This window comes from Notolabrus celidotus, chromosome 18 (genome assembly GCF_009762535.1).
Source record: "Notolabrus celidotus isolate fNotCel1 chromosome 18, fNotCel1.pri, whole genome shotgun sequence".
Classification (NCBI taxonomy): Eukaryota; Metazoa; Chordata; class Actinopteri; order Labriformes; family Labridae; genus Notolabrus; species Notolabrus celidotus.
Window position 1 is genome coordinate 22,344,355 of NC_048289.1, and position 26,525 is coordinate 22,370,879.

The following is a 26,525-nucleotide window of genomic DNA, read 5'->3' on the forward strand; positions in this document are numbered from 1 at the left end:
TGTATGCTTTTTTGAACAGGTAGGTCTTGAGGATGAATGATTGGAGTGAGTCAGAGTTGCGGATGTGTGGAGGGAGAGAGTTCCAGAGAGCAGGGGCAGTGATAGCAAAGGCTCTGTCCCCCAAGGTAAGGTGCTTTGACTTGGTGATAGGAGACAGGAGATTGGCATCTGATTAATTCCTCAATTTTATAGGCAGGCAGAGCCTTAATATGGTGTCATTGAGTAGTTGTGGTGTAGCACCCTGCTCACTCAGCATTTGGGTTTTAGTGGGTTAAGTAGCTAATCAAGTAAATAAAGATGTAAAAATACTGTATAATGTATGAGCTTTGATAAAACAACACATAGTGGCTGAATCCCTCCCCTTGCTCTTTGTTCTATGTCTGTATGAGTGTGATTGGTCATGTGGCAAACATCCACTGCAGCTGTAAATGAGACAATGGGCAGTGTGGCGCGATACCGTTATGAGAGATGGTTCGGGAAATGCGGACTCTCCTCTGCCTTGGAGCAGCATCTGACTGTGGGCCTCTTGAAACGGCCTGCTCCTTCCTCTCCTGTGCCCTCCGCTCCAGTTTTTGTATCCTGTCCTGGGAGCGACTGATGAAGCCTGGTCTGGACCTCTGTAGTGCTTCCTGCCAAAAAACAGAAACAGATTTCTCCTCTTGACAAAATATTTAAGCTCAAGCACCCCATTTCAAACATTTCAAATCCAAGTGGTCCTAGAATATAGCCCTGAGGAATCCCATGGTAAACTTCAAAGTCAGTACACTTTTTTCTGGCCCTTATGCTAACATAGCAAAACAGTCATTGAATTATTAGCATAAACTGTATAAAATGATGGATGATCAAAAGAGAAGTGAAAAACATTTAGAGCTCCCTCTTCTGACTGTCTTTAGGATAGGTCATAACACCTGTCTCCATGCTAACAGATGGGACTTGGATTAAACTTTAAAATCCAAATTAAGATCAGGTCAACTTTATAAAAATGATTTGAGCTAATTTATAAGCGTTCATATTTCTCATAAGTTTCGTTTTAATTAATCATTTGATTCCAGCTATCTGGAGGCGGTTCTTACTTTCTTGGATGAAAGTGACGTGGGATACAAAACGGTATTTTTATTCTTCTTGCAGACTTGATGTACAGCACCCCAGAGTACACTACGTCATTAGAAGCTTTGTATGGGGATTTTTAGACATTGTTTTTATTTCAAATTTATTTATTTGTTCTTCATTTATTTTGTTATTTTAAATCATTTTTATAATTGTATTTATTGTATTATTATCTTATTTGTTAATTTTATTCATTTTTAAAAATGATACATGTACAGTGTATGTTTACAGTATATATATATTTAATTTCATTACATACGTCTGAGCACTTGTTTGATTTTCTTAGTCTTGTCTTGTTAATATGTTTAAAAGGTTACAAATTGAACATTTGGGCGGGGACTTAGCCTACTGGTCAAGTTACGCGCCCATGTAGCAGGCAGCCCGGGTTCGAATCCAGCCTGCGGCCTCCTTCCTACATGTTACTCCCCCACTCTCTCCCAGTTTCCTACACTATCACTGTTCTCTCCTCTATCAATAAAGGTGTAAAAGCCCAAAAAATATAACTTGAAAATTACTATTTTTTCTGTCATGATTGACAGCTCTGTTGGCCAATAGGGCTCTTGCACCATATTAGCAGAGTAGAAGAAAACAGGGAGAGGAAATGTAACAAACAATAACATAACATACAAAGTTATTGAACTTTCAATAACCCTGACTGTGCCAACCTAAAGGGATCTGCTGTTTTTCAATCAGTTAGTTCAATGTGAGTTTTTGTATGCAGAAAGGGTGGGACATAGTATCGGGGCCCGCCAAAACAAATCCCAACTGTGCAGACTCTGGCTCTGAATGTCATCACCAGTTTAATATATGCCCATTGCAGGGGGTATTTGGCTTCATTTTTGCACAACAGGAAGAGATTGAGATAAGTCTTTCATCTCTACTCACAGTCACTAAAACCTACATCTGAACTCACCTGTAGAGAAATAGTTTCAGGGGACTTTTCAGGTTCCGGACTTGTTGGAGCAGACCCAGCGTGAGGCTGTTCATGATCCTGGACTGGGCTTTGATCTAGATGTGGCTTCATACATGTCCCCTTATCTGTCACTAAAAAGGCAGAGGAAATCAAATAGTTTGCATTTCATTAACACCTGGCTTGGCCTCTCAAGCCTCTGGCTTTGCCTTGACATATTACTTCTTAGTGTGGAGCAAATAAGCAGAGTCTGTAAAAGCCAAAGAATTTCCCTGTATGCTTATTGATTCTGTCAAAGATGCAGCTCTGGAAACAAAGTGTGGAGCTTGCAATATTTTCAGGTAATTGTTCCAAAGATCAATGTTTTACTGGGTGAGAAATTATGATTACATAAGCGAGGAAGACAGAAGTAATAATACCCGTATTTCCCTGAGGTGATGCAGTCGAGTCCTTCTCAGAATTTCCATTCGGAGTCTTCTTCTTACTGAGTTGTCTTTGGAGTTTGATATTTGCTATGATGGCAGCTGCATTGAGGGCAAGCACTTCCTCTGGAGACTGATTTGAGTCAGGATCTGAAAAGTCAGAGGACTTTGATGTTATTGAAGAGTTACAAAAATAGTGACACTGGCTGATATTGTGCCACCGTTAGACTGTCGCACACCACAGGCAGATCTTAAAACAATCTCATAATTTCCTATTTAGAGGATGATTATATCAATCTTTGAATTTAAATCATGCTCCCTAAAGGACTCTGTTTTAAACTGAAGACACAGTTAATGAATGTGATTAAAGAATAATTAATGGTGTCACACAGAGAAAAGCTGTTATGAAATGAAAGACTTACTTGTTTAACAGAAAACTCTGTCTACATATTATGTACTCACCTAAAAGCTCAGTATTCCAAAACAAACTGACCGTTTCAGCCATTTCATATAAACATGCAGCATTTTTGTGGACTGTTAGAGAATTGTTAAAACTAGAAACTTGGATCTGGGTCAGATTTGAGTCCCAAATATATGGACTACAGTCTTGACTGCTTAAACACTTGAGTTCAAACCAAGGGGCAACTACTTGTGTTGAAAAATGAAATCATTACGGAGTGAAAAAACTGCAGTTCCTTAAGTGTCCACTGGGGTTATGCCACTACAGCATGGAAACCCAATTAGCCCCCATATTAAAATGCCCTTTGTTACAGCAGCAGTAAAGTGAAACTGAATTTATACAATTTTTAAAAACACATCCATTTTGATTATATTGAGGCCATTTTTTATACTCTATGGTTCAAACTTAAAGCAAAAATATTCAAGTCATAATTTCAGATGCATTAATTCAAATAAAAAAAGGGACAGCCAGGTAGCTACATATGACCTTTAACTTTGTTTGTTATTTGTTAGCCAAAGCATCTTAGCTTGCGACATGAACTCCTGATTTGAAACTTGTACCTCCTCCAAAATATTGGAGTACATCTTTGCTTTTATTCCATGAAGGCTTACCCTAAACTTAAATGTATAGTTTTAAAAAAAATGTTTATTTTTGTCTTGCAAAGAGTTACATCAATATCAATTTTATATTTTTAGGTAAATTACAAAGCTAATGCCAAGCTACCATTAGCGTAGCCTAGCATACAGACTAGTAGCAGAGGGAAAAAAGACCAAAGAAAAAAAAAAAAAAAAAACAGATTCCAAGCTACTTTAGAGCTAGCAACTTTAAAGCTAACTACTAAACATGTTTTATTAAATTATCGTCACCACAGGGATGCTAGGTAACAAGCTATGGTTCGGGGAAGTTACTACACAACGCCATGGAAATGTTAGCCTCGGTAAAATCACAAAAAGTCATGATTTAAATGGATTTTTGTAAAGACTTATCCACATGATACAATTTAAGCTATACAGGTGGTGGAAAGTGGCCTTTTCTTTACTCGATGCTATCAACAGAACCATGCTAGCATTTTGATGTGTCAAGTCCATAGACTGTATAAAATATGGACGTAGTATCCGTGACTTCACACATCTGTTTCTGAAGCACTGTTTTTAAGCCAATCAGCGGCGGCAAACATATTGCGGCTGTTGAGCATTTGTGACGTAAAGAGAGTTTGAGCCTCCTAGCCAACAGCTACAGTGTTCCCGCCTGTTAATCAAGTCAGCTGTGCCTCTCATTGGAAGACTCGTAATCTAAATATCTTTGAAATTGCTATGTTAGAAAAAAATTGCATTGGACTCATATTTTTAGACAGGAAGTTGCCACTGGGTCAAGTCTTTATAATTAGCTAAACTAGCCATCTAGCTGTAGAAGAAAATCCAGAAATTGATTTAGAGTGTCACCCAAAAAATATTGACAAAAAGTATTTTTCTTGAGCTGGCTGGTAGGCTGATGTGAAGGGGGTAGGCTGACCCCTACCCCCTCACACCAATTTTAGACGTTAAAAAATGTCAACATAGAAATTGTCAATCGTGCTGTTAATAGCCTTATTTACTTTTCTACATCATAAAAAGAAATGGGTATTAATTTCTTTCTGTTTCATAACCCTCAAAAACTCCCTATAGGATCTTTAAAGAGGCACATAAATTAATGCAACCAAAAATGTAAGTTCAAATTTATGAACCACAAATGCTATAATTTTCATAATTCTGAACTCACACTTAAAGATAGCTCTGAGAGATTTTATTTTTGTCCCCTATGGCCAGTAGATCCCTGCAATATTATTGTAAAACATATTTTTGTCCCTTAAATATTATTACAACAAAGAAACACTCCCAGATGTATCAGCTGCCACCCAGGATCGACATGCCAACATTGATTCTCACACATTTGTCCCTTATTTTCATCATGTTTAGCAGCTTGTGATTTCTCCTCCTCCTCCCATGTGCCTTCAGTGAAAAGGGGGACCATAATAGATTATGCATGCAAAGAGGAGCGTGGGAAAATGAAAGAAGGTGAAAATGAGAAAGTGTCTGTAGGTGCCAGTGGGCCTCGGCAACCTGGTGATGCTATTTGACATTGGTGCGGTATCATATGCACTTGAGGCAGTAGATAAAGGAAGCACAATACAATGTAATTACGCCTATCAATAAGACATCAAAGTTGAAAGACGTATCAAACCTGAGAGGTTCAGCCCCAGTACCCTGAAGTGTGTGTAATAACTTCAAGCTAGAACACACAAACGGCACAAGGGAAGAGTATATTTAGACATCGCCATCCTTTGAAAATGGAGATCAGAGACAAAGGGAGCCTGTGCGCTGACAAGAAAAATACCAGAGAGAAAAAAGAAACCTTACCAGGGGCCTTGATGAGAGTTAGACAGGGGGACGCTCTCCTCGATGCATTCTCTGGCGGCAGTCTTTCGTCTTTCTCGCTTCCATTTGGCTTGAATGTGTCCGCCTCTAGCTGACCTGGTTCTTTCGCCGCCGCCGTCCGAGGGCTGACGAAACCACCACTGTCCGATTTTGTGGGGTTGATTTCGGTCTCCAGTGGAAGCCCAAAGCTCCATTTCCTGGCAACTGGTTGTGTCACATCATTGTTGCTTGGTGCGGAGTGTCCAAACACATTGCCGTAGCAGCTCTGTGGTCTTTGCGGCCTGTCCGATCTGTGTCCAACAGCCCTGGGAGAAACCTCAGAGGGAGCGGGTGATGCTAGAGCAAGGGGGTTGCTCACAAACAGACTCAGAGTGGATCTGTGTAGAGCTCCATTGTGTTCCTCTTGTTCTAAAGTGGATGGATTTGGTGATACTTTAGAGTTTGGCCCTTTGGTGGAATCTTGATGGGAGTGGGAAGGTGCAGCATTGAGTTCTGAATGCTTTCCCTGATTCAATATGCTGTTTCCTTTGTAGGATCCCTCTGTGTAGCTGTGTCTATACTCTGGATTACTTGCCACCGCTTTGGCTGGAGTGTAGCTCTCCCTGTGCTCTGTCACTTTAATGATCGTAGCCTTTCTTCTTCGGACGACTGTGTCCAAAGCCTGGCTATCAGGCGGTGTCTTTGCATTGTTCGTGTTTGTGACAGGGCCTGAAACCATCCTTTGTTCTGTGACTTTAACTATTGTGGCCTTCCTCTGCACAGTTACTTGCCTCGAGTTGGGGTCCATGGACTTGTCGGAGCGGGACGGAGAAGATGATTCGCGCGACAGACGTGAGTTCTCGCAGGTATCCGAACCCGGCAAACTTGACGATCTGCACACCTTCCTGGAAGAGATAGTGATGGAGGAGAAGCTTGCTTTGCTCTGAGGGACAATTGTAGTCACACTAGAGCTACTGTTCGTTCTGCAAAGTGGGGCTGTCGCCTTTAAGGGCTGAACACTACTCGTCCTATGCAAAGGAGTGTATGACTTGTAAGTATCTGTACTGCTTGTCGCCTGAAGCAGAGTTGGTGGTTTGCAGAAATCAGCAACGGTAATTTGATGCAGAGGAGTGTGCTTTAGGTGCTCTATGCTGCTTGTTTTCATCAGACGGGACTTCCCACTGGGGTCCAAGCTGGTCTCGGTGGAGTGACTGCCTCCAGGGAAAGCTGAACCTCTATTGGTATTCCAGCCTCTCCTCAGAGCCGTCCAGCCTACTGGTCTGTCGCCTTCGTTTGCTGGAGAGCTTTGTTTTTCTGGCACCTGAATAAAAGAGATTCTTACTTCATAAATATGCGTAATTATGCTTAAAATCCCAGCCTTGCCCCACTGTTGATGTAACTGTCCCTTGCTGAATGCTAAGTCATCAATCAACACAGTAAAACACTTGCTGTACACTCATCTTGCCCGTGTTTTCAAGCTGCAAATACAAAAAAATAAAGCAGAGAAAACATCAGTCAGAACGCCATGAGGTATTGACAGTGAGACATCTCTCTAATACTTCATTTCAACAGCAGGTCAGCTGTCTTGTCTTCCTTCGGGGCTTTAGTGTTTGCTCTCTTTAGTCAGATGACTCTTCCCATGCTTGACACAGTGAATGCCCCAGCAGCAATAGAAGCAGCAGCAAGCAAAGGCAGCACACGGCATGACTTATTCCTCACCGAATCACAATGAAACTCTATCCTCAATACACCGAGACGCAAATAAAGCTCACACTCTGGATCGTCAGGTTGAAGGACTTTGATGGTGTCTATGAAGCATGGACAAGTGCTGATATTACCTTGTTGACAATAAGCGTTGCAATGCAGAAACCTTCCTGATCCTTCATATATCAGGGTTTTGCAGAATTAGTTTTTATAGAGGAATGATGTGAAGCCATTTCTAACATGATTTGTGAGAAATTTCAACAAGATCCGACTCCACTTTTCAAATAAAAAGAGGTTACGACAGTAAGGCTTTGAGAGTTGATTAAGGTTAGAGGCTATTCAGTCCTGTTAGACCTGTTTAATCTTGGCAACAAGGAGACATTGTTTGTCTTCTGTACAAAATGTCTAATTTTGCGCATTGCCTTGAGTGAACTCTATGGCAAGAAGGAGGCACACAGACCCTGACATCTGTGATGATAACGCTCCATAAAGCAAAGAAGTCTGACATCAGTCAGCTGTCTTTGTTCAGATCATGAGTAAACTCTTTTATTATTTCAGTGACTCTTTCGGCATTCTGATGAGGCGCAGCTTATGAAGGCTCCGACCTGTTATCTTCTTTCTGTAGTTCGTTAAGCCACTCCTGAAGTTTGAAGCGAGTTTCTTTTATTTTTCTTTCTCAACTTAAAGTCTTCAATCTGAAATCTTTTCATCTTTGATCCCTCAGACAGCTTTATCATAAACCGATAAACCTGTCATTTATGATTCCCTTAAATGATGGTTAGACTGTGTTTGAGAAGTTGTTGAGGAGTTTAGCTCAGTGGATTTAGCATTCGCCCCATATACAGAGGCTGCAATCCTCATTGCAGTGGTTGCTGGTCCAACTCCCGGACAGGACCCTTTGCTGTATGTCAACCCCCACTTTCTACTCCTAAAATTTCACTGTCCCAATCCAGCACCGAAATCCTGGTTCATTCATTTGTTACATCCCTTATCGATTACTGCAACGCCCTCCTCACTGGACTCCCCACCAACTCACCAACAGACTGCAACTCATTCAGAACTCGGCCGCCCGGATTAACACCCGCACCAAATCATCTGACCACCACACTCCTGTTCTCATCCAACTTCACTGGCTCCCTGTACAATACCGCATCCACTATAAAAACCTTCTCCTCACCTACAAAGCTCTCAACAACCTGGCCCCCACTTACCTCCGCGACCTCCTTCATGAATACACTCCCTCCCACTCCCTCTGCTCAACCTCTGCCGGACTTCTAACCATTCCACCGTCACGCCTCAGCACCATGGGTGCTGAATTTGTAGTACTAACAATAACATATGGTTCATTGAATTGCCAAGACAAATACTTGTGTCACTAGTGTGACAACACAGCCTCAATTGTTGATTTTTATGAAAGTTCTGCCTCTGACAAGGCAAATAGCCAATCACAGGATCTCAGGTCAGGTTTAAAGGGGGCCCACCTTGACCTGCTAAATATGGAGAGAGCTGCTGGTCTCTTAAAAGACTGATCGGCCACTCAGACCTTGGTCTGAGTGGTCTCTGGGTGAAGAGCTTTGTACTGTATTTATCTGTGTTCATGGTCCTCTGCAAGGAGACTCTTCCGTATTATCGTCTACCTGCTGCTGTTATAACAGCAATTCAGCCTCCTAGATGTTTTGTTGTGTACCTGAACTCACCCATCATGAATTGGTTATGAATTATCATCTACACCCCCCCCATGTCCAGTGTTGGGGTGTCTCCTATTATATTGTATCTTTTCTTTCCTATGTCTGTTATTGTTTTGTCTTATGTCTCTGTATACTTGCATTTTTGAAAAATCTAAATAAAGTAATTAAAAAAATAAATAAATAAATAAAAAAAGGGGGCCCACTCCACCATTGGGTCACCCCTGTTGACATGCCCCTGCCAGGAAGCAAGCAAACTTACACTCCACTATCACCATGAAGACAAATGATACATATTCGTTTATATGTAGAAACATTTTCGTTTGGTTAGAAGTGCATTTAGTTATTTTTTAACAAAGGAGGCCTTTGGATTGAAAAGTTTTTTGAGTGTACCTCCAAACCAACACTGCAAGACTTAGTCTGCCATGATTGGAAATTGGAAACTCAGGCCTGCACATCAAAAAGCATAATAAGCAGAGTGAAAAGATTGGAAGAGTCCATTTGACATCTAGGCAAACACAGAATGCAGTCCCTAACAGTAACATATAAGATATTCCATTATTGCAATGTTAAACACAATCATTCTATACATGTCATTGTTTACCTGCTTAAATATTTGAGAGCCTTGATCAGGTGTCTGCCACGTCTTCACACCCCGAGTGTCAGGGCCGCTGCTGTGACTTCTCTCCAACTCTCCATCTGTGTATCAAGGCAAAACAAGTGATCCACTGTCACACTTCTCACAACACGTAACCCTCTCCCTCTCTTTATCCCTCTCACTTTTACACACACACACACACACACACACACACACACACACACACACACACACACACACACACACACACACACACACACACACACACACACACACACACACACACACACACACACAGAAACAAGTCGTGCATTCCTGTGACTGCGCGGCAATGTTGACACTGTCAATAATTGACGTTGACACAGTAAAGTGAGTCTTGCACCGCCCCGGAGCCACTTCTCCGCTTCTTACCCCCCCAGGAGATGCAGAGGGACTTGACTTGGTCTGCCTCTCAGCCCTGACTGATACTCTCTATTGCCACGCTGACTGCCTGTCCGCCTAGCCGCATTTCCACCTGCTGCCGTTACCATGGCGACTGGCTTTCACTTTGGGATAACCCTTGAATGCTGAGTGGATAATCTGTGTTTTATTATTCATTTCAAGGCAGAAAACAAGACACAAAGTCGAAATTGCTTCATTTTGGAAATGTGACTACATCCTAAAAAATCAAAAGGATGAGTCACTGGAGCTGTCACAAGTCCTCTCTGCTCTTTCTTCTTTTAGCATTTTCTTCCCCCTTCTACCATCTCTATACATTTTAGTCCTCTCTGTAAAAAGGCCCCACACCAACTTGACCCCCCCTGCCTTAAATGGCGTCTCTCATTACCTCAACTAGCAGAGCTCAAATGACCTTTTTTTTTTCTGAATCAACAGCAGGCCTTAATATCCCAGAGGGAAATAAAGAAGCCAGACCATATGGCAAATACCCTCTGAAGTCCCCACCCTTCCAATTTATTCCTCTTCCTCATGAGTTTTATCTAAATAGTGAATGTGAGCAGGGTGGAAATTGGCCAGCCGGTCTAAACATGAACCCTTGGAGCAGAAGAACCAATTTATTATCATTTGCTCATTAACATTGGGCCATTTCAAGTTTGTCAAATGTGACTTTTATAGAGGGAGAGGGCACCGAGTGTCTACACTGAAACCCAAAGTCTGATTAAAACTACTTTTCCAAGTCTTGTCGGCAACAACCAGACAGACAGACAGGAAGAAAAAACAAGAATGAGAAAGAGGTGGGATAATTTGCTAGCTGGAGTGTTACCAAGTCAATTCTTTCTTGCAAAACTGCAGTTTGAATTTCAAATGGCGTCGTTTCAGATGCTAGATTGTGGATTTAAACAGACTGAGAACAAGAAGCATCAAAACAAGGAGTACTTGGATGCTCTCCTGCACAGAGGTTTCTGTTTCTTGTTGATCGTTCTTCATTTGGATTTTGCCCATGCATATTTTGTGTACATGCACCTGAATATTCTTATTACTCCCTGCAAAGTGATACAATCTGAATATTTATGACTCGTTCAGCTGACAAGCAAACAGTCTGTTATTTTTCTTGGGGCATCACTGGAAATATTTTCTGTCATGTAGAAAGCCACAAGTTGTTCTTTGTTCAGTTATTATTTGTTGTTGAACAGGATTCAACATGCACACAAAACATGGCTCAGAATAACCGGAGGAAATTTTAAAATTTGGACCATACAAAGATGGTTGACGACAATTCTTAGCATACCCTCACATTCCATTGATGAACAGCGTATGATGTTATCTCTTAGATTTACATTTGTAAAACCAGCAGCACTTTCTATCGCTGTTCCAGTCACTGCTGTGGATAGATTGCTTTGATTTCTACAAGCTGCCCAAGCCCCGCCAGGATAATCTATGTGTAAACAAGGACGAGGTTGAGAGATCAAACCTCAGATCAAACTCAGAGAGTGTAGAGCTGACATGTTCAGAGATTTAAAGGGCTCCTTCCCCTGCATCTCTCCTTATCTGTCGACCATCCAAATCTCAATTTGTTTCATTTTCAAGCCTTAACGACACCATTTCCTTCACCCGAAATCCATCCTAAATACTGTGTTTAAACAGTGAAGACCAGTTGCTTGAAGTTGTCTTTGCTTTTAGAGAGAGGGGATGTTTAAAGTGATCATCCATTCGTTCAGCGAGCAGGGGCAGAGCCAGACTTTTGTGATTGGGGTGGCCAAACTGGGGTACAAACTTTGCAGTGGGGTGGCATGAAGACACTGTATACGCACACACAAATGAGTAGCATAGATTTAACCCCATCTATCCTGTTAGATTAATGGTTTGCACTGCTGCCTCAAAGCAGAAGAGTTAAGGGTTCCAATCCAAGCCAAAGCCTTCCTGTTTGGAGTGAAAGTGTTTTGGCTCTCTCCAACTTAACTCTTAAAGACCTAGATCATCTGTGGGGATACCAGACTCACCTGAAATTATTTTAAATAGGCTGAATGAGACAAATGTGGTATCAATGGAAAGCCGTGGGCAGCTGTCAAGGTCTTTGAGAGTTAAGTGTTGACCTAGATTTTGTATGGTTAATATGAAATCTAAATGCGCCTAAACAAGTAAGCACTCTGAGGTGGCTTGATAGTTTGGTAGATAGTTCTTGTACCACTCAACAGAAGGGTTTTAAGTTTCAGTCTAATCCAGGCCAAGCCATTCCCAATTAGAGCAGGAGTGATGTGGCTTCCTCCCACTGGAGTTTTGAGCCATTATCTAAAACACCCAGACTGAATTGGAAAGTAAATAAACCCTTAACACTAATGTTTGAAATTCTCCCACTGCACAAATAAATATGATTTTGAACTGTCAGACTATAATGGGGAATCTATGAACCCCAATTAGTAAGCAGTGGTAGTGGGGATGCCAATGTAGTGGTAAGCACTGCTGACTAAAGGCTGGTTTATACATCTGCGTCGCCCCCATGGAGCAGTGGTCAACGCAGACATGAGCACCACATACTTGTGCGTCGATGTATGTACAAGGATGAAATAAAAAATACATAAAACAAGGCAGGTGGCACTGTTGTGTGGTGGTAAGGTCTGCCACCTTTGAGTGACATGAGCTGGATTCAAATACAGGACAGGGGATTACATTATCATATGACATTGATATGATTTCCTCACATTAGTTTGAGCTTTCCTTTTGAAATATCATAACCAACCATAAATGAAAACCCCTACTGCCTCCTACTGGTCTGGCGGTGTACTGAAATTACTTTTATTGCTTCTCCATACATCACTGGCCTGATTTGCATAATCTTCATGGGACTTCAGTGGGAACTAAGACAACAAAGGGCCTCAGGAGTCATTTACTTCCTTGAAGAAAAATTCCTGGAACTAAAAGTTATGAGTACTTCTGATCGAAAAGCACCTAAAGAGGACAGGGGTAACACTTCTGATCGGTGCGGATCAGAGGCAGGTATAGCCTCTGCTAACTCAGACCTCTGCAGTTACCCTGTGGCCATATTTGCTCTCACTTTGGTCATGTACTAAACATTACATTGAAAGAGAACCCCTGTGTGTCCCTGAATTTTCTGTTATATAAGAGAGCTGCTGTATGTTATTTAATTTGTTTCTAATTATTGCTCTAAGGTAGACCTGGGACTCTTACATAATAACCACACTTGCATAATTGTGCATTTTTGGAAATTAGGAGGGTATTTTTTACTTCTCTCATCTGAATACACAGCTGTTGTAAAAGTGACTGTCGACTGACTAAACAAATTGGATGTCTTCATACCGTTAGGATGGATGGCTGCTCCTCGATTCTTCTGAAATGTTGGAGTGATGGGTTGTTTCAATTTTACCTGTAAAGGAGGCACAGTAGCAGAGAAGAAGTCATCAAAAAGCAATTTTCTGGCTTTTAAAAATGTTTTTCTTCACAGAAAATTGTTTTTCATTATGTTTTTTCCATTTTGCTGAGAGTTACATGAGCTTGATAGAAATCTTGCAAAGCTAATGCTATCAACTGGTTAGCTTATTTCTTCAAAGGATTGAAAATGCATAAAAGAAGCCTGCCACTGCACAAACTGACAAAACATAGTAACACTTTCAGGACTAACTTCTCAGCGTGTTCAATCTTGTATTTACATTATTTTTTCACCATGAGTTAGATAAGTAGTTGATATCACTCCCATGTTTGTAAGGGTAGATAGCTAATGATATCTGCAGTAGCTAGCTGAGCTAGCTGAGCTTCTCAACGAAGCTGATCAAAGCTATAGGTTAGTTGATGTCCAAAGGTAAAAATACCAACACCAATGTCTAACTAATCCACATCTTATATTTTGAGTGTTAAAAAACACATCTGTATTAGCTTTTTTGTTGTTGCTGTGAGTAAGATGTGAAGATTGAACATAATTAGGGAATTCTAACCAAGCGGCAACCTCCGGTCTAAAAATATGAGTCCAATGCGGAAGTGCTAAAAACTGCAGTTCATAGAGGATCCACTTGAGGCTGGCTCTGGAAGTACCGGAAACCACATACACACAAATTCAAAAAAGCCGATCTTTACAGCAGAAATAAACATGTTTACAGCCTGGTACAAAAGATGAGTGTAGTCTGGATAGCTCGTTTCTCAATCGGCTCAAACTCTACAGGGGGGGAATTTTTCTCTAACGCGGCAATTTCAAAATATTGAGATTATGAGTCTTCCAATGAGAGGCATAGCTGACTTGACTGACAGGCGGGAACACTGTAGATGTTGGCTAGGAGGCTCAAAGCCCACCTCTTTACGTCACAATCGCTAGACAGCAGTAATATGGCCGCCACTCACAACTGGCCTCAAAACAGCGCTTCAGAAACAGATGGGTAACATCACGGATACTACGTCCATATTTTATACAGTCTATGATTCTAACGTTAGCAGCTGATAGCAAAACGTAGCTCCTCAAGGAGGCTGTGATCAGGTTACACTAGCCTATCTCTGTGCAAATCTTACAAACGTACTTTCACATGGTGTGTCTGTGCTAAACTCACTTGATAAGTGTGAGGCTAAAGCTAATGCCAGTTAGCTTACTTTCTCTAAAATAAGAAATTCATTTACAAGCTTGCTTGTATTTCTAACGTAACAAATTATACCAAATACTTTTAATGGACATGTGATATCTTGCTTATTTTCATTTGTTTACACATTTGCTTTCTTGTTTTCTATGATAAGATGATATACTGATATTACTTAGATGGATGGAGCTAATGTTGTTAGCACTCACCAGCTAGCTTTGGCAAACTAGCTTCTTTTAAAAAGTAGCCCTGTCAGCTAATTTGAATACTGAAATGTAAGATTACTTAGCTGATTCTCTTTGTTAGCTTGTTGTCTTCCACTAAGCTTAACTAACTCTGTGACCAGCCATAAGATAGCTACTTTCTTCAAATACCAAATTAATTTATAGGTATTCCCCCTTAATTTTCGATTTTATTTAACGTAATCTCTCCAAACAAGACCACTCAACAATTAAATCAACTTTGACTCAGACTGTTCTGAAAATCCCAAAATGTTTTGATTTCATATTTCATTTTACTCCAGATCAGAGAAGTAAGAGATGTGTTTTGTGCATCTTTTTTCAGCTAACATTCTGCTACGGCATGGCAACTTATCAATTTTGATTCCCATATCATCAGTTCTCTGGGCAACAGGGCCATTGAAATGTCTCTGTCTGTACACTGACTCAGGCCACAGGGCACCGTTTCTGCCACTATAGCTTCAAATGAGCCAGACACCTTCGGAGATGGCGAAGAGTTCCTGCAGAATAAGCTGTTTTCAAAGAGAGCCAGAGCTCTGCCTTCTCTCTTGGTAACTGAGACTTGACTACTAATGTCTCACTGTGTTACTGTGTATGTTGCAGTCTGCCTCCCCTGGCACAATGCGCCATCACCTCTATTACACAGCACTTAGCCGAAGACTGTTTCACTGCCATGCAAGTATCTGAATCATATAGCCTGGGATGATGTCAGTGCTAAACCTTGGGTAAATTGGTTCAGCTGTTTTATTAAAGGTCTGTGTTATGAGGTTGATACCCTTCAGAAGAGATACAAATGCTATTCTTTCAGTCAAAAAAATGTCAGTACTCTAAAGTACAACTTCTATCACAGTGAAGAGGCCTATATGTGCTCAAATGAACAAGATTTGACTGTATATGACAAAGATTTGTCTCTATTCCTATAAATGTTTACAAAATGTCTTATCTAAATGTTGATTCAAGGATAAAAACTGTGGACAAAATCATTGTTGTGTACCTGGCTTGCAGAGGGGTCCCAAAGTTGATTCTGGTTGCGAGAATCAGTCACCACCACTCTTCTTTGTATCGGCAGCCAACCAATTTTAACTGGAGCAATAGAACTGAGATGAGCCTGTTCCTTCTTTGGGGCCTGCATGATATGAGCTCTCTCCCAGCTTCCTCTACGCTCCGGACGGGAAAAAAACCCAGTTTGGAGGGACTCCTGACTGCCCAGTGAACTCTCACACAAACTCTGACTCCCGCATGAAGATGAACCCTTGCTGAAGGACGGAATCCAAGCACGTCCGGTCGTCTCTTTCCCGAGTACTGGCATGGAAGTCGTCCGATCGTTGAAAGCAGGAACAGGATTGTGAACTGGGGCTATGAGGAAGCCGCTCTGCATCCTCTGGAGGTGCTCCAACCAGCCGTCTAGGTTCCCACCTTCGATGGCACTCTGGGGTCTGGGTGCACGAGGTGGGTGAGAAACTTGTGGCAAAACCTCCCCTTCTGATATCCAGCTCTCCCAGGAGGACTCATCTCCAGACTTCCTCCAGCTCGGTGCTCTTCGTAGGTGGGCAGCTGGCCTACGGAAAGTCATGTCTGCGGAGCTCAGGTTACCGTTCGCAGCTCTCGAGTTTCAAGCCCTTTGGACTGGAGGTATCAATGAAAATCCCCCTGGCTCATTTACTTCTTAGCATGAAGCATGCTAGAAATGTACTCCAAGGAATAAGTAGGTAGAAGAATGCTGGAGGTATTTGTTACAGATCTGTTATGAGAAAGCATTAGAGTACAGTTAGAAATAAGAGATAATTCTTTCTCCATCTTGCTGCTTTTCATTGAACCACTCCAAAGTGCTCCTGACACTTTTACTTACCAGCTACAGACAAACCATCCTTTCCCACTTGCTTCCAACTTCCCATTCTCCTCAGCTGAGGGAGTAAACACTCTCTGTCTTGATATAAACTAGGTGCTAGTGGGTACTGTCTCCAGTCAGGCATGTAGCAATGTGAGAGATGCTTTGGTGAACAAAAGAGTTACTCAGCACAAGCCTCAACATCCAACCCAGAGAGGGAGATGGAGGGAGACAGAGAAAAGGGGTGGGCGGACTGAGTGAAGAGAAAAAAACAAACACTTGTGGATGCAATGCTTGACGTAACAAGATCTCCATTTAGACAAAGATCGCATTAACATTCAGCGTTTTAATTATCAGAGCATCTAATTTTGGGGTTTGCAGGAATCAGAGGCGCCATGCAGAGTTTGAAAGAGCAAATCAAACTTTCTGACATTCAGGCGTTCGAAAGAATGATCAAGCATCACTAACAAGCAGATTACCAATGTTTTTCCATGAGTCACTCACCGCTTCAGAAATCCTCTTTGTTGAATTCCTCCTGTTTCTTCTGCTGTGATCTCGTGGTCGGTGGCTGATGATGATGCATTTCTGTCCTCAAGACTCTTCCCAAGCCATGTGACTTCTTGAAAGGATCTCTTAAAAAACAGGGCCAGTGTCCTCTTGGATAACTAACTGTGACCCACATGATGTTCCAGAGTGCATGAGTGAAGGGTATTTAAAAGACAGAGGAAACTTGCCTCCAGCAGGAGTGAGATCCTGCTTCAGATTTGAGAGGAAGTTACACACAGACCTGTGAAGAGACGACTTCTTCCATAAAAGAATTGGCAGCAGCTTTGATGTTTAATGAATTTCAGTGTTTCTCAGTGGATTAAAAGTCCCCAGATGTCTCACTTTCAAAGCAACTTCAGTCCCACTTGGTGAAATCACATTTTCAGAATGTCTTTCAAAGGTGGAGATAAGACAGAGATATTTTCAATATCAATTGCTGTGACTTGCTTTAAGACACCTTATCAAGCTGAGAAGCTATATGCTGGAGGAATATGAAATGATGTAGAGCAAATTGCTGCCTTTTGTCTGCTCTGCCTCAGTGATAGCATCAAAACAAATCGAAAACTCAATTGAGCAAGGCCAGCTTTACACAGAGGTTCAAAGTAGATACTGTGGATGCTTTTTTTTTTTGATGAGGGTTTGTCTGAAAACAGTTGCGCCCTCTGCTGGCAAGACTCCAACATAACAAGTGAGGGAAACTGGAGCAAAGAGGGGCATTGTGTCATCAGCGTAAGAGACTTATTCAAAGTATAATATGCGACCACATAATCCAACATTTGAGCCATAACATGAGGAGTAGAATGAAGTGTGTACTCCTGGGAAATTTGTCAAATGCATTGCATTTATCACCTGCAGCTTTGGAGAGCCACTCTTATTAGTTTGAAACATCTCTGCTCAGAATTACAGGCTTAGTGAGGCTGCTATAGCACCACTATTGAGCATTAAAGGCAGTGCACATAGAACATATGAATTTCAATTTGGTGGTTCAACCATTGACTTCATACAGAATGTCCAACAGGTCTTCATTTCCTGCCAAAATATCACCTTGATGAGTGTTGACATATTGTGTTCATGCATGCGCAGAACTGATCCTGCTGGTGGCTTGTTGGGACTGACGTGACACCCCTGAGGCTAACCAAAACACACATTTAACTTCCTAATAAAATGTTAAAAGATCCCTCAGGTCAGTAAGCCCACGGTAGAAGGGATTCTTGTGTTGATTTGAATCACAGAATCATTACTAAAGAAAGTTCAATGACTCTTGTGTGAGTGTTCGTTATGTTTTCCAGAGAATGTTGCAAGAGCCTGCATTAGAAAACAGAGCTGTCAATCATTTAAAATTTTTAACATAAAATATCTGATTAAAAATACTCTTCTACACATAAATTAACATGATGTGAACTAATTGCTATGGCAGAAAGAATGTCTGAGAAAAGTTATTCAGTGGGTATTTTAATTATCAAGTTTGACCCATATTCCATCTGTTGCAGTAGAGGACACAGGCTGTAAACCCCATACGGCAGCCAGCCACCAGAGGGAGCTTTAAAATTGTAGCTTTTAGGTATTAGTGTTGTTATTTAATAAAGTTAGATTAATAATTAACTTTATAAAAATAAAGTATTATTTAAAAAAAAAGAAAAGAATAATAATATTATTTTTTTCACTTTATTACATTTTAAGTTTTTCCTATTTATCATACTGTATCACTGTTTGGGCATCATCTCTACAGCTTATCTCCATAAAATACTATAATTTAAAAAGTTTATTACATTAGCTACTTTTTACAAATCCGAGGCGCCAAGTGACCCCCTTTTACTCACGCTGCCGTTGTTGACTATTTTTTTATATTAACATTGATCAAACCTCTATATGTATGTCTTCAAGAGTCCTAGTTCAGATTTAACTTTTTGTTCTGAACATTATTTTGTCATTGATTCCCTTTCCTAGACAGGCCAGAAATCTCCAGCTGCATCTGTGAAAAACATCCCTTTATTAATTTTCAGTCAACTATCGAAGAGTCACACTATAGAATGAAAATTGTAATTCCATTTGCATCTCTATGTCTTTGATTGTGTGCATAAAAACACACTTGGAGAGTCATTGGTGTCATATGACATGCAAAAAAATATCCTGTTTTTTTCTCCCCAGTGAATGAAAACAGTGTAAAGTATAAGGATTTATATTTATACAGTAAGTATATAAGTATGATTTTTTCATTGCCTAATTTGTGTTGAAATTTGATCTAGATGTTATATAACAAATGTACGGAGGAGGATAATACAGAATGGGATTAGGGCCAGTGAAAAAAAACAAAAACAATTAATCATTATTCTGAGATTAAAGTCAGAATTTGAGAATAAAGTCAGAATTCTGGGATTAAAGTCAGAAGTCTAATATTAAAGTCAAAATTCTGAGAATAAGTCAGAATTTTGAGAAAAAAGTCAGAAGTCTGAGATTAAAGTTAGAATTCTGAGAAAAACTCAGAATTCTGAGAAAAAAAGTCAGAAGTCTGAGATTAAAACTAGAATTCTAAGAAAAAGTCTAATTTCTGAGAAAAAGGTCAGAAGTCTCAGATTAAAGTCAGAATTCTGAGAAAAAAAGTCAGAATTCTGAGATTAAAGTTAGAATTCTGAGAAAAAAGTCAGAATTCTGGGATTAAAGTCAGAAGTCTAATATTAAAGTCAAAATTCTGAGAATAAGTCAGAATTTTGAGAAAAAAGTCAGAAGTCTGAGATTAAAGTTAGAATTCTGAGAAAAACTCAGAATTCTGAGAAAAAAAGTCAGAATTCTGAGATTAAAACTAGAATTCTAAGAAAAAGTCTAATTTCTGAGAAAAAAGTCAGAATTCTCAGATTAAAGTCAGAATTCTAAGAAAAAAGTCTGAATTATGAGAAAAAAGTCTGAATTGTGAGAAAAAAGTCTGAATTATGAGATAAAAGTCAGTATTATATGATTAAAGTCTTAATTCTGAGAAAAAAAGTCAGAATTCAAAGATTAAAGTCAGAATTGTACAGAAGAGAATTAGGGCCACTTACAAAAAAATATGGTGCAATTTGTATTATTATTCTGTGATTAAAATCTGGATTCTGACCTTTTCTCAGATTTCTGACTTTTTCTCAGAATTCTAACTTTAATCAGAAAAAAAAATATATAGCACCTAATTTTATTGAATTATTTTTCAGTGGCCCTAATCCTCTTCGTACAAATGTTTGTTATTGGGGGTAATTGTTTTGTCTAAATAGGCCCATTGCTTAGTATAACAAAATTTAACTAAGTTTAAAAAGTTGTCATTTAAAATCTATATTAGCCCAAAAGTTATTAGAAGTCTAACATACAACTCACAACTAACATTAAAGAGCAAAAACTACCTTATAAAACATTATCTCCCTGTGTTGTGGGCTGTGAACACCATAGTTTTTTCTACACCAGTTTATATCATTTTGAAAACTAAATGCTGCTGCAGATTTAGATAAAAACGACTAGTTCTCCAGCTTGTTCTCAGTATAAACAGCTGTGGGAGTTGAGTTTACTGTATGAACGCCTACCAGGAGAGAGAAAAAGTTGGGTTCCCTTCCTCCCCCTTGCGGAGCGTCCTGTCACTGGTGGAAAATGGCTGCTCGGAGTCCTGTCCCAAAGCTCAGAGAAAACTGAAAAAAGTCCACAGAAAAACCAACAGGTCACATTTGGACTCTTTCTACCCGGATATACGAAAACTCGGGGAAAGCCTCGACACGGATAATGTCTCGCTGGGTGCCGACAAAGAAGGAAAAGTATGGTGTTGGTACGTAACAAAACTTGCATGCTCCATCGCTAGCTGAGCCTAGCTGTGTGTGCTCAGATTGAACAAGTTGGAGAAGGATTGAGATCAGAAAGTAGCCGGCTTAATTGTTCTTCCTGTGGTTGATACATTTGTGTCAGATTTGTGTAAATTGTGAGGATGCAAATGTGTGGAATTTGCCCGCTTGTTTGCATGAAACGCAAAACATGGAATGTGTCTATTGTGAGGAAGAGGATTGTGTGTGTGTGTGTGTGTGTGCGTGTGCGCGTGGATTGGGAATTGTTAGAGGCGCGCCTAGTTATAGCGCTGTTTCCTGTGTTATGGGGCCTCCGCTTCAAACTAACTACCTAGTTAAGAAGCAACTCAAGACTTTTAAATGCTTAGTTTGTTTGTCGTTTGTGTTTACCGCCATGTCCTCTGCTCAGAGAAAGCCTTTATTGTTGTCCATTTTTTTTGTCACTTCCTCAAATGCTTTGAAAGTCTGGCCTGGAAACTCTGTTCCTGTTAGATCCCACTCTCTCCTTCAGGGGATTATTTAACCACAAAGTTAAATTACAGAAACATAAATAGTGTCTCTGTTGTAAGGGGGTTTAATTGGAAAGCTGTAACAAAGCCTGCTCAGCACTGTACTTACACAAATATCAGTCAGCCTATGTTTACTGAAGAGTATCTTTTCATCACATAGGCTATCTCACTTATCTGTTTGTACCATGCTCTTTTAAAAACAAGTGTACTATTAACACAGATTTCTCTACATCAGGGGTTCCAAAAGTTTGGGTCGGGACCCCCGGGGGTCACTAAAATTGGATTGTGTCTTCCAGAATGTTTTTCAAAGTAATCTAAAAATTGCATATTTTACCCATTATTGTAACAGATATTTACAAAACTAGTAGCTAAATTTTAAGAAGAAGAAAGGTACTTTATTGATCCCCAGGGGGGAAATTAAATTTTTTCACTCGTGCTATATTGGACATGCTACACATACAGTTTTTTTGGTATATACATACAATGCACACACATGCAGTGAACATGCTTAGGGAGAGATGTCAGAGTGAGGATACTGCCGTCAACCAGCGCACCCTGAGCAGTTGGGGGTTCAGTGCCTTGCTCAAGGGCACCTCGGCAGTGCCCAGGCAGGTGAACCAGCACCTCTCCAGCCACTAGTCCACTTGCCAAACTTCGTCCATACTGGGACTTGAACCGGCAACCCTTCGGTTCCCAAGCCAAGTCCCTATGGACTGAGCTACTGCCGCCCCCAATAAAAATAAAGCTATGCTGATAAAAAATGTAAATAGTTTCTGCTTTTATTTTATCGCCAGATGACTTCTTATGTTAGGGTTAACAGTTAATTAACAGAAGCATCAGTAGCAGCAGGTTAATTTACAGCAGCACAGTAAGTAAGTAAGTAAGTAAACTTTATTTATATAGCGCTTTTCACAGACAACAGTCACAAAGTGCTTTACAAAGACAAAACATGCAGAAAGAAAGATAAAAACTATAGGCAACAAAAAAATGACAGAGGAACCCCCTCCAAAAAAAAAATAAAAAAAACCCAACAACAACAACAACAACAACAACAAAGCAAAGAAAAAAAGAATATTAAAGCTACTATTAGCAACAGGGTTTTCAAGCAGCAAAGAAGAACTCCATTCAGATAAGTTGACAGACAGCAACAGATGACTGCTAGCACAACGGTGGTCCAAGCTAGCTAATGTTATGCTATCAGTATTTTTTTTTTTAAAGATATATATTTTTGGCCCTTTTGCCTTTATTTGATAGGACAGCTGAAGAGAGACAGGAAATGTGGGGTGTAGAGAGCGGGGGAAGACATGCAGGAAATGGTCAACCGGCCGGGAATCAAGCTGGCGACCCCTGTGACAAGAACTGTAGCCTCTGTATGTGGGGCGCTTAGACCGCTAGGCCACCAGCGCCCCATGCTATCAGTATTTCTATCCGCATCAAATTTTGTCATTGGAGAGCAAATTTGTCTTGTTTCTTTAAATTTGAAGCTTTGTTATTTTTTTTAAATAGTTTTATTGTTTTATATACTTAAGTTATGTTTAAAATAGTACTTTTTACAGTATTTAATATACTTGTGGGATATTTTATCACACCAGTATTAAAAGTTTGTTTAAAGCTCCTCCCAGGAACTTTTGGTTAGTGTGGTTTTTGGCGCCCCCTGTTGACAAAGTAGAACGTCTTATCTATTTGTGCTGTACGTATGTTCGTGGTTTTTTATGACAACACATCTCAACCCTCTGTCTTGTAACTCACTGTGAATATTTATTTGAAAATATATTTCAAAAATTGTTGAATAGTGTTCTGTTAATCTGTTTGTCTGACACCCACCCCTTAGTGACTGTTTCAGGCATTAAAAATGACTATAAATGAATTATAAATCTCCCTGCTGGTGGTTTCTTTTGCTTTTGTAGGTCATAAAGAGGCATTGGTGTTAATTTCAGTCTGTTTCATAATCTGTTAAAAACTTCTCACAGGAGCTTTAAAACTAGGAATACTCTAGTAATATAGAGATCTATATCTCTACCGTTTCACGTGACTAATTGATGGATTGTTTACAAAGAAAGTAGAAACAGCTTTATAAACAGCCCGATAAATGCAAGATAGGCAGAGATAACTCAAGCACACTCCATTGGAGAGGACCCTTTTCACCTTTGTAGGACTTTGAGTATTGGATGGTTAAAAGCACATTCACTGTGTTGTGCTTGAGCACCTAAAATAATAGCATCAGTGAACTCATTATGACTTTTCTGGGGATTCCCTGAATCATCTTGGATGTGATCACTCAGCAACTTTAGGAAATTGCTGACTTTTTTTTCCAGAATCATTTGATGTCATGGCAACAAATAACATTATTGAATGTGTATGATATACCCCACAACATGAGCCCCTTTCAGCTGTGTGTGCATTAGTGTGAAGAGTGAGGGGTTTGTGGCTCTATGAGGGGTTCTTATGCAGGTTATTAAAGCTCTGATTGGCGTCTCACACTGCATCTTTAAAATTAGCTCTGTTGTGTACAGCCCAGTCCACTTTCACATGAAACTGTATATCACAGTATAAGGAGTATGGTACTCTGATGCAAATGATTGCCTTGGTATACTGCCAGAACTATCTATTACATCTTGAAAGTGGATGTTCTTCAAAAATCTTTGAGAGAATTCCCACGGGGCTCCCTGAATGCAGAGCGAGGATGAGTCATTAGTAGAAAGACAGTCAGCTGCCACATCACTGCGGCACAGCCTTGGTAGGGTGCACAGCCATTGCACTTTTAATACTTCATGTGTTGACCAAAAAGAGCTAATGAGCACTCTCTGAGATCTCTCACGCTGGCAGTGCTCACTGTGGACCTATTTCTTTCCCAGCCAAACTTTTGCCACCCCATTCACCACGCACATAATGGACCCATGGCTTTGTTTGCAGGGAAGAAAACTCGTCTGCTTTAGTCTTTTCACAGCAGTGTTAATAATAAATGCTGCTGTTTTCTTAAATAGAAAAATAGCAGTGATAACACCGGGGTAAAACCAGCTCATTTTTGGGACAGTGTTTGATGGTTGTTGGAGAAGCAAGGCTTTTCACAGTGGTTAGCACAATGCAGTAATTTACATTGGAAATTAAACTACATTATTTTTGTGTCACTTCCCTCCTAATAAGAAAGGAAATCTGTATTCTTTATTCTCTTTCTCTGTTGCTATGCTTCGCTGTATGGCAACCAAGATTTAACCAGCGGAGGAGCTTCAACTCTATCAGACAAACTCTTCATTGAACCCACCATATCAGGTTCAGTCAATCTTGTGTGACTGATGAGATATACGTATATTAATGTTGTGATAGATGACCTGACAGTTAGGTGCGCTGGTGGCCTGGCGGTCCAAGCGTGCCCCATATGCAGAGGCCGTACTTTGTTGTCACAGGGGTTGCTGGTTCGACTCCTGGCCACAACCGTTTGCTGCATGTCTTTCCCCACTCTCTACTCCCCTCATTTCCTGTCTCTCTTCACCTGTCCTATGCATTACCATTATGTGTTGTTGGAGTGGGCATGGACTATGTTAAGCTACAGGACAGAGATTTGTAGGAGTGTGTTAGGTAAACAGTTCAGTGAAACTCTTCAACCTTTTCCAAATGAACACTCAACGCCTCAACCTTACCGACCATCATAGTCGTGATTAAATTTCCGTTGGGTGTAGCTGCTTTATCCTCTTGAATTTCCATATATTATCTGTGATAAACCTACAATCAATCAATCTTTATTTGTATCGCACCAAATCACAACAAAAGGCGTTTTTCGACCAGAGGAATATTTACCCTGGAACTAGGGACTTTACCCCGGAACTACGTGCGTTTTGACCGACGGACCCAGGGCGAAATAGTAGTTCAGGGGTAGATAATCTCCCCCCTAAAAAGCCCCTGCTAGGGGGGTAGTACTTTTCAAAGGTCCCCAGGCTTCTGGGGGGCAGGGCCTGCAATGCTGAACGTGTCTGATTGGTAGATTAACCGCAGTGTTTTTGCTTTGCCCGTCGTCCACAATAACATCACAAACATCTGTGATTCACCTGATTTCTCTTTCTTTAATTTGTTCTATATTTATTGTATGTGTGTGTACTTTTCAAAAGAAGAGGCTGTGATTCTCTTGATTTAGCAGCTTGTAACAGTAGTCTTCTCTCAGCCCACCGCAAATGTGTCTCTCCTGGTGTTACGGTTTTAAAAGTGACCCTGTAAACTGGAGACCTTCAGCATAATGTAATAGTGTTTGTGGAGTTTACACAGCTGTTGAAACACAGGGAGTTTTAAGATTCAGTATCCTCATCAGATAAGTATTTAATGATAATCTAAAGACGTTTAAGAGGGATGCATCCGGCTGAAAGTCTTCAGTTTACAGGGTCGCGATTTGAACCAAAACACCTGGGATCTCTACCACAGCATTTTGAGTTAAAAATGATTTTAAAGCCGTGTTGAAACATCTTTGCTACTCGCGCTTATCTCCTCTCACATGTTGATTCAGTGAATCCATCTGTGATGAAATATAGCACCATCTAAAACAGCGCGAGCTGAGTCTCTTCATGCTAACAGGCTAACTGTTGTGCTGCTTACAATGATACCTGCCTGTCCGTCTGCTTCTATGGTGTCATCTGTGATGAATGGCATTCCTCTTTGTTTTACTGCCCTCTAATGGTCTGGTGGTGTAGTGCCTGTAATTTTTATTTCCTCCATACGTCACTGGCCTGATTTGCACAATCTATCCGCGACTTCAGCACCCGCGGTCAAAACGCAGAACCAAATGGGGGTCACAGAACCTTTTAGTTTAGGGTAAAGTAGTTCTGGGGCTGAAAGACCCCAGAACTCTTGGTCGAAATGCACCCAAACGTTATCTCAAGGTGCTTTACAAACATAGCAGAACTAGATCATACTCTATGTTGTATTATTAACAAAGACCCAACATCAAGACAGGGTAAGACTCAGTTTTATCTCCTCTTAATCCACAATGAGTAGAGCTCTTTTCAGCATTTAGCAAGTTACAATGGCAAGGAAAAACTTCCTTTAATGGACAGAAACCTTGAGCAGAACCAGACTCATGTTAGACAGCCATCTGCCTTGACCGAGTTGGGGTTGGAAGGAGGGATAGAGCAGATTAAGAGATTGATAGATGATAGTGATGAGATGGATAGTAGTAGTTGTTGCCGCTGAAGTCTGACATGTCCACAGCAGCAGGCCGTCCACAGCAGCAGGCCATCTACAGAAGTGACTCAGAGGAACCTACGAGACAAGGGAGCTCAAGGACTCCAGAAAGGCCTATGGTTAGTAAATTTCACAGGACAGGGAGGGTAAAA

At 40.6% G+C, this 26,525-nt stretch overlaps 2 protein-coding genes across 2 annotated transcripts in view; one reads left to right on the forward strand and one right to left on the reverse strand.

Moving 5' to 3' along the window:
• The window catches only part of c18h10orf90 (chromosome 18 C10orf90 homolog), a 29,618-nt gene extending 11,932 nt beyond the window's left edge, over window positions 1–17,686 (reverse strand). The window contains exons 1-9 of the mRNA XM_034707589.1: window positions 16,863–17,686; window positions 16,380–16,611; window positions 15,525–16,271; window positions 13,033–13,099; window positions 9,286–9,380; window positions 5,296–6,613; window positions 2,437–2,589; window positions 2,021–2,151; window positions 458–629 (exon numbers count right to left, since the gene is read on the reverse strand). Of these exons, the coding sequence (XP_034563480.1) occupies window positions 458–629; window positions 2,021–2,151; window positions 2,437–2,589; window positions 5,296–6,613; window positions 9,286–9,380; window positions 13,033–13,099; window positions 15,525–16,103 (2,515 nt within the window). The 5' untranslated portion in view covers window positions 16,104–16,271; window positions 16,380–16,611; window positions 16,863–17,686. The remainder of the gene's footprint in view (window positions 1–457; window positions 630–2,020; window positions 2,152–2,436; window positions 2,590–5,295; window positions 6,614–9,285; window positions 9,381–13,032; window positions 13,100–15,524; window positions 16,272–16,379; window positions 16,612–16,862) is intronic.
• A 2,771-nt stretch (window positions 17,687–20,457) lies between these two features.
• dock1 (dedicator of cytokinesis 1) overlaps window positions 20,458–26,525 on the forward strand; it is a 303,695-nt gene continuing 297,627 nt past the window's right edge. The window contains exon 1 of the mRNA XM_034707590.1: window positions 20,458–20,685. Within this exon, the coding sequence (XP_034563481.1) occupies window positions 20,643–20,685 (43 nt within the window). The 5' untranslated portion in view covers window positions 20,458–20,642. The remainder of the gene's footprint in view (window positions 20,686–26,525) is intronic.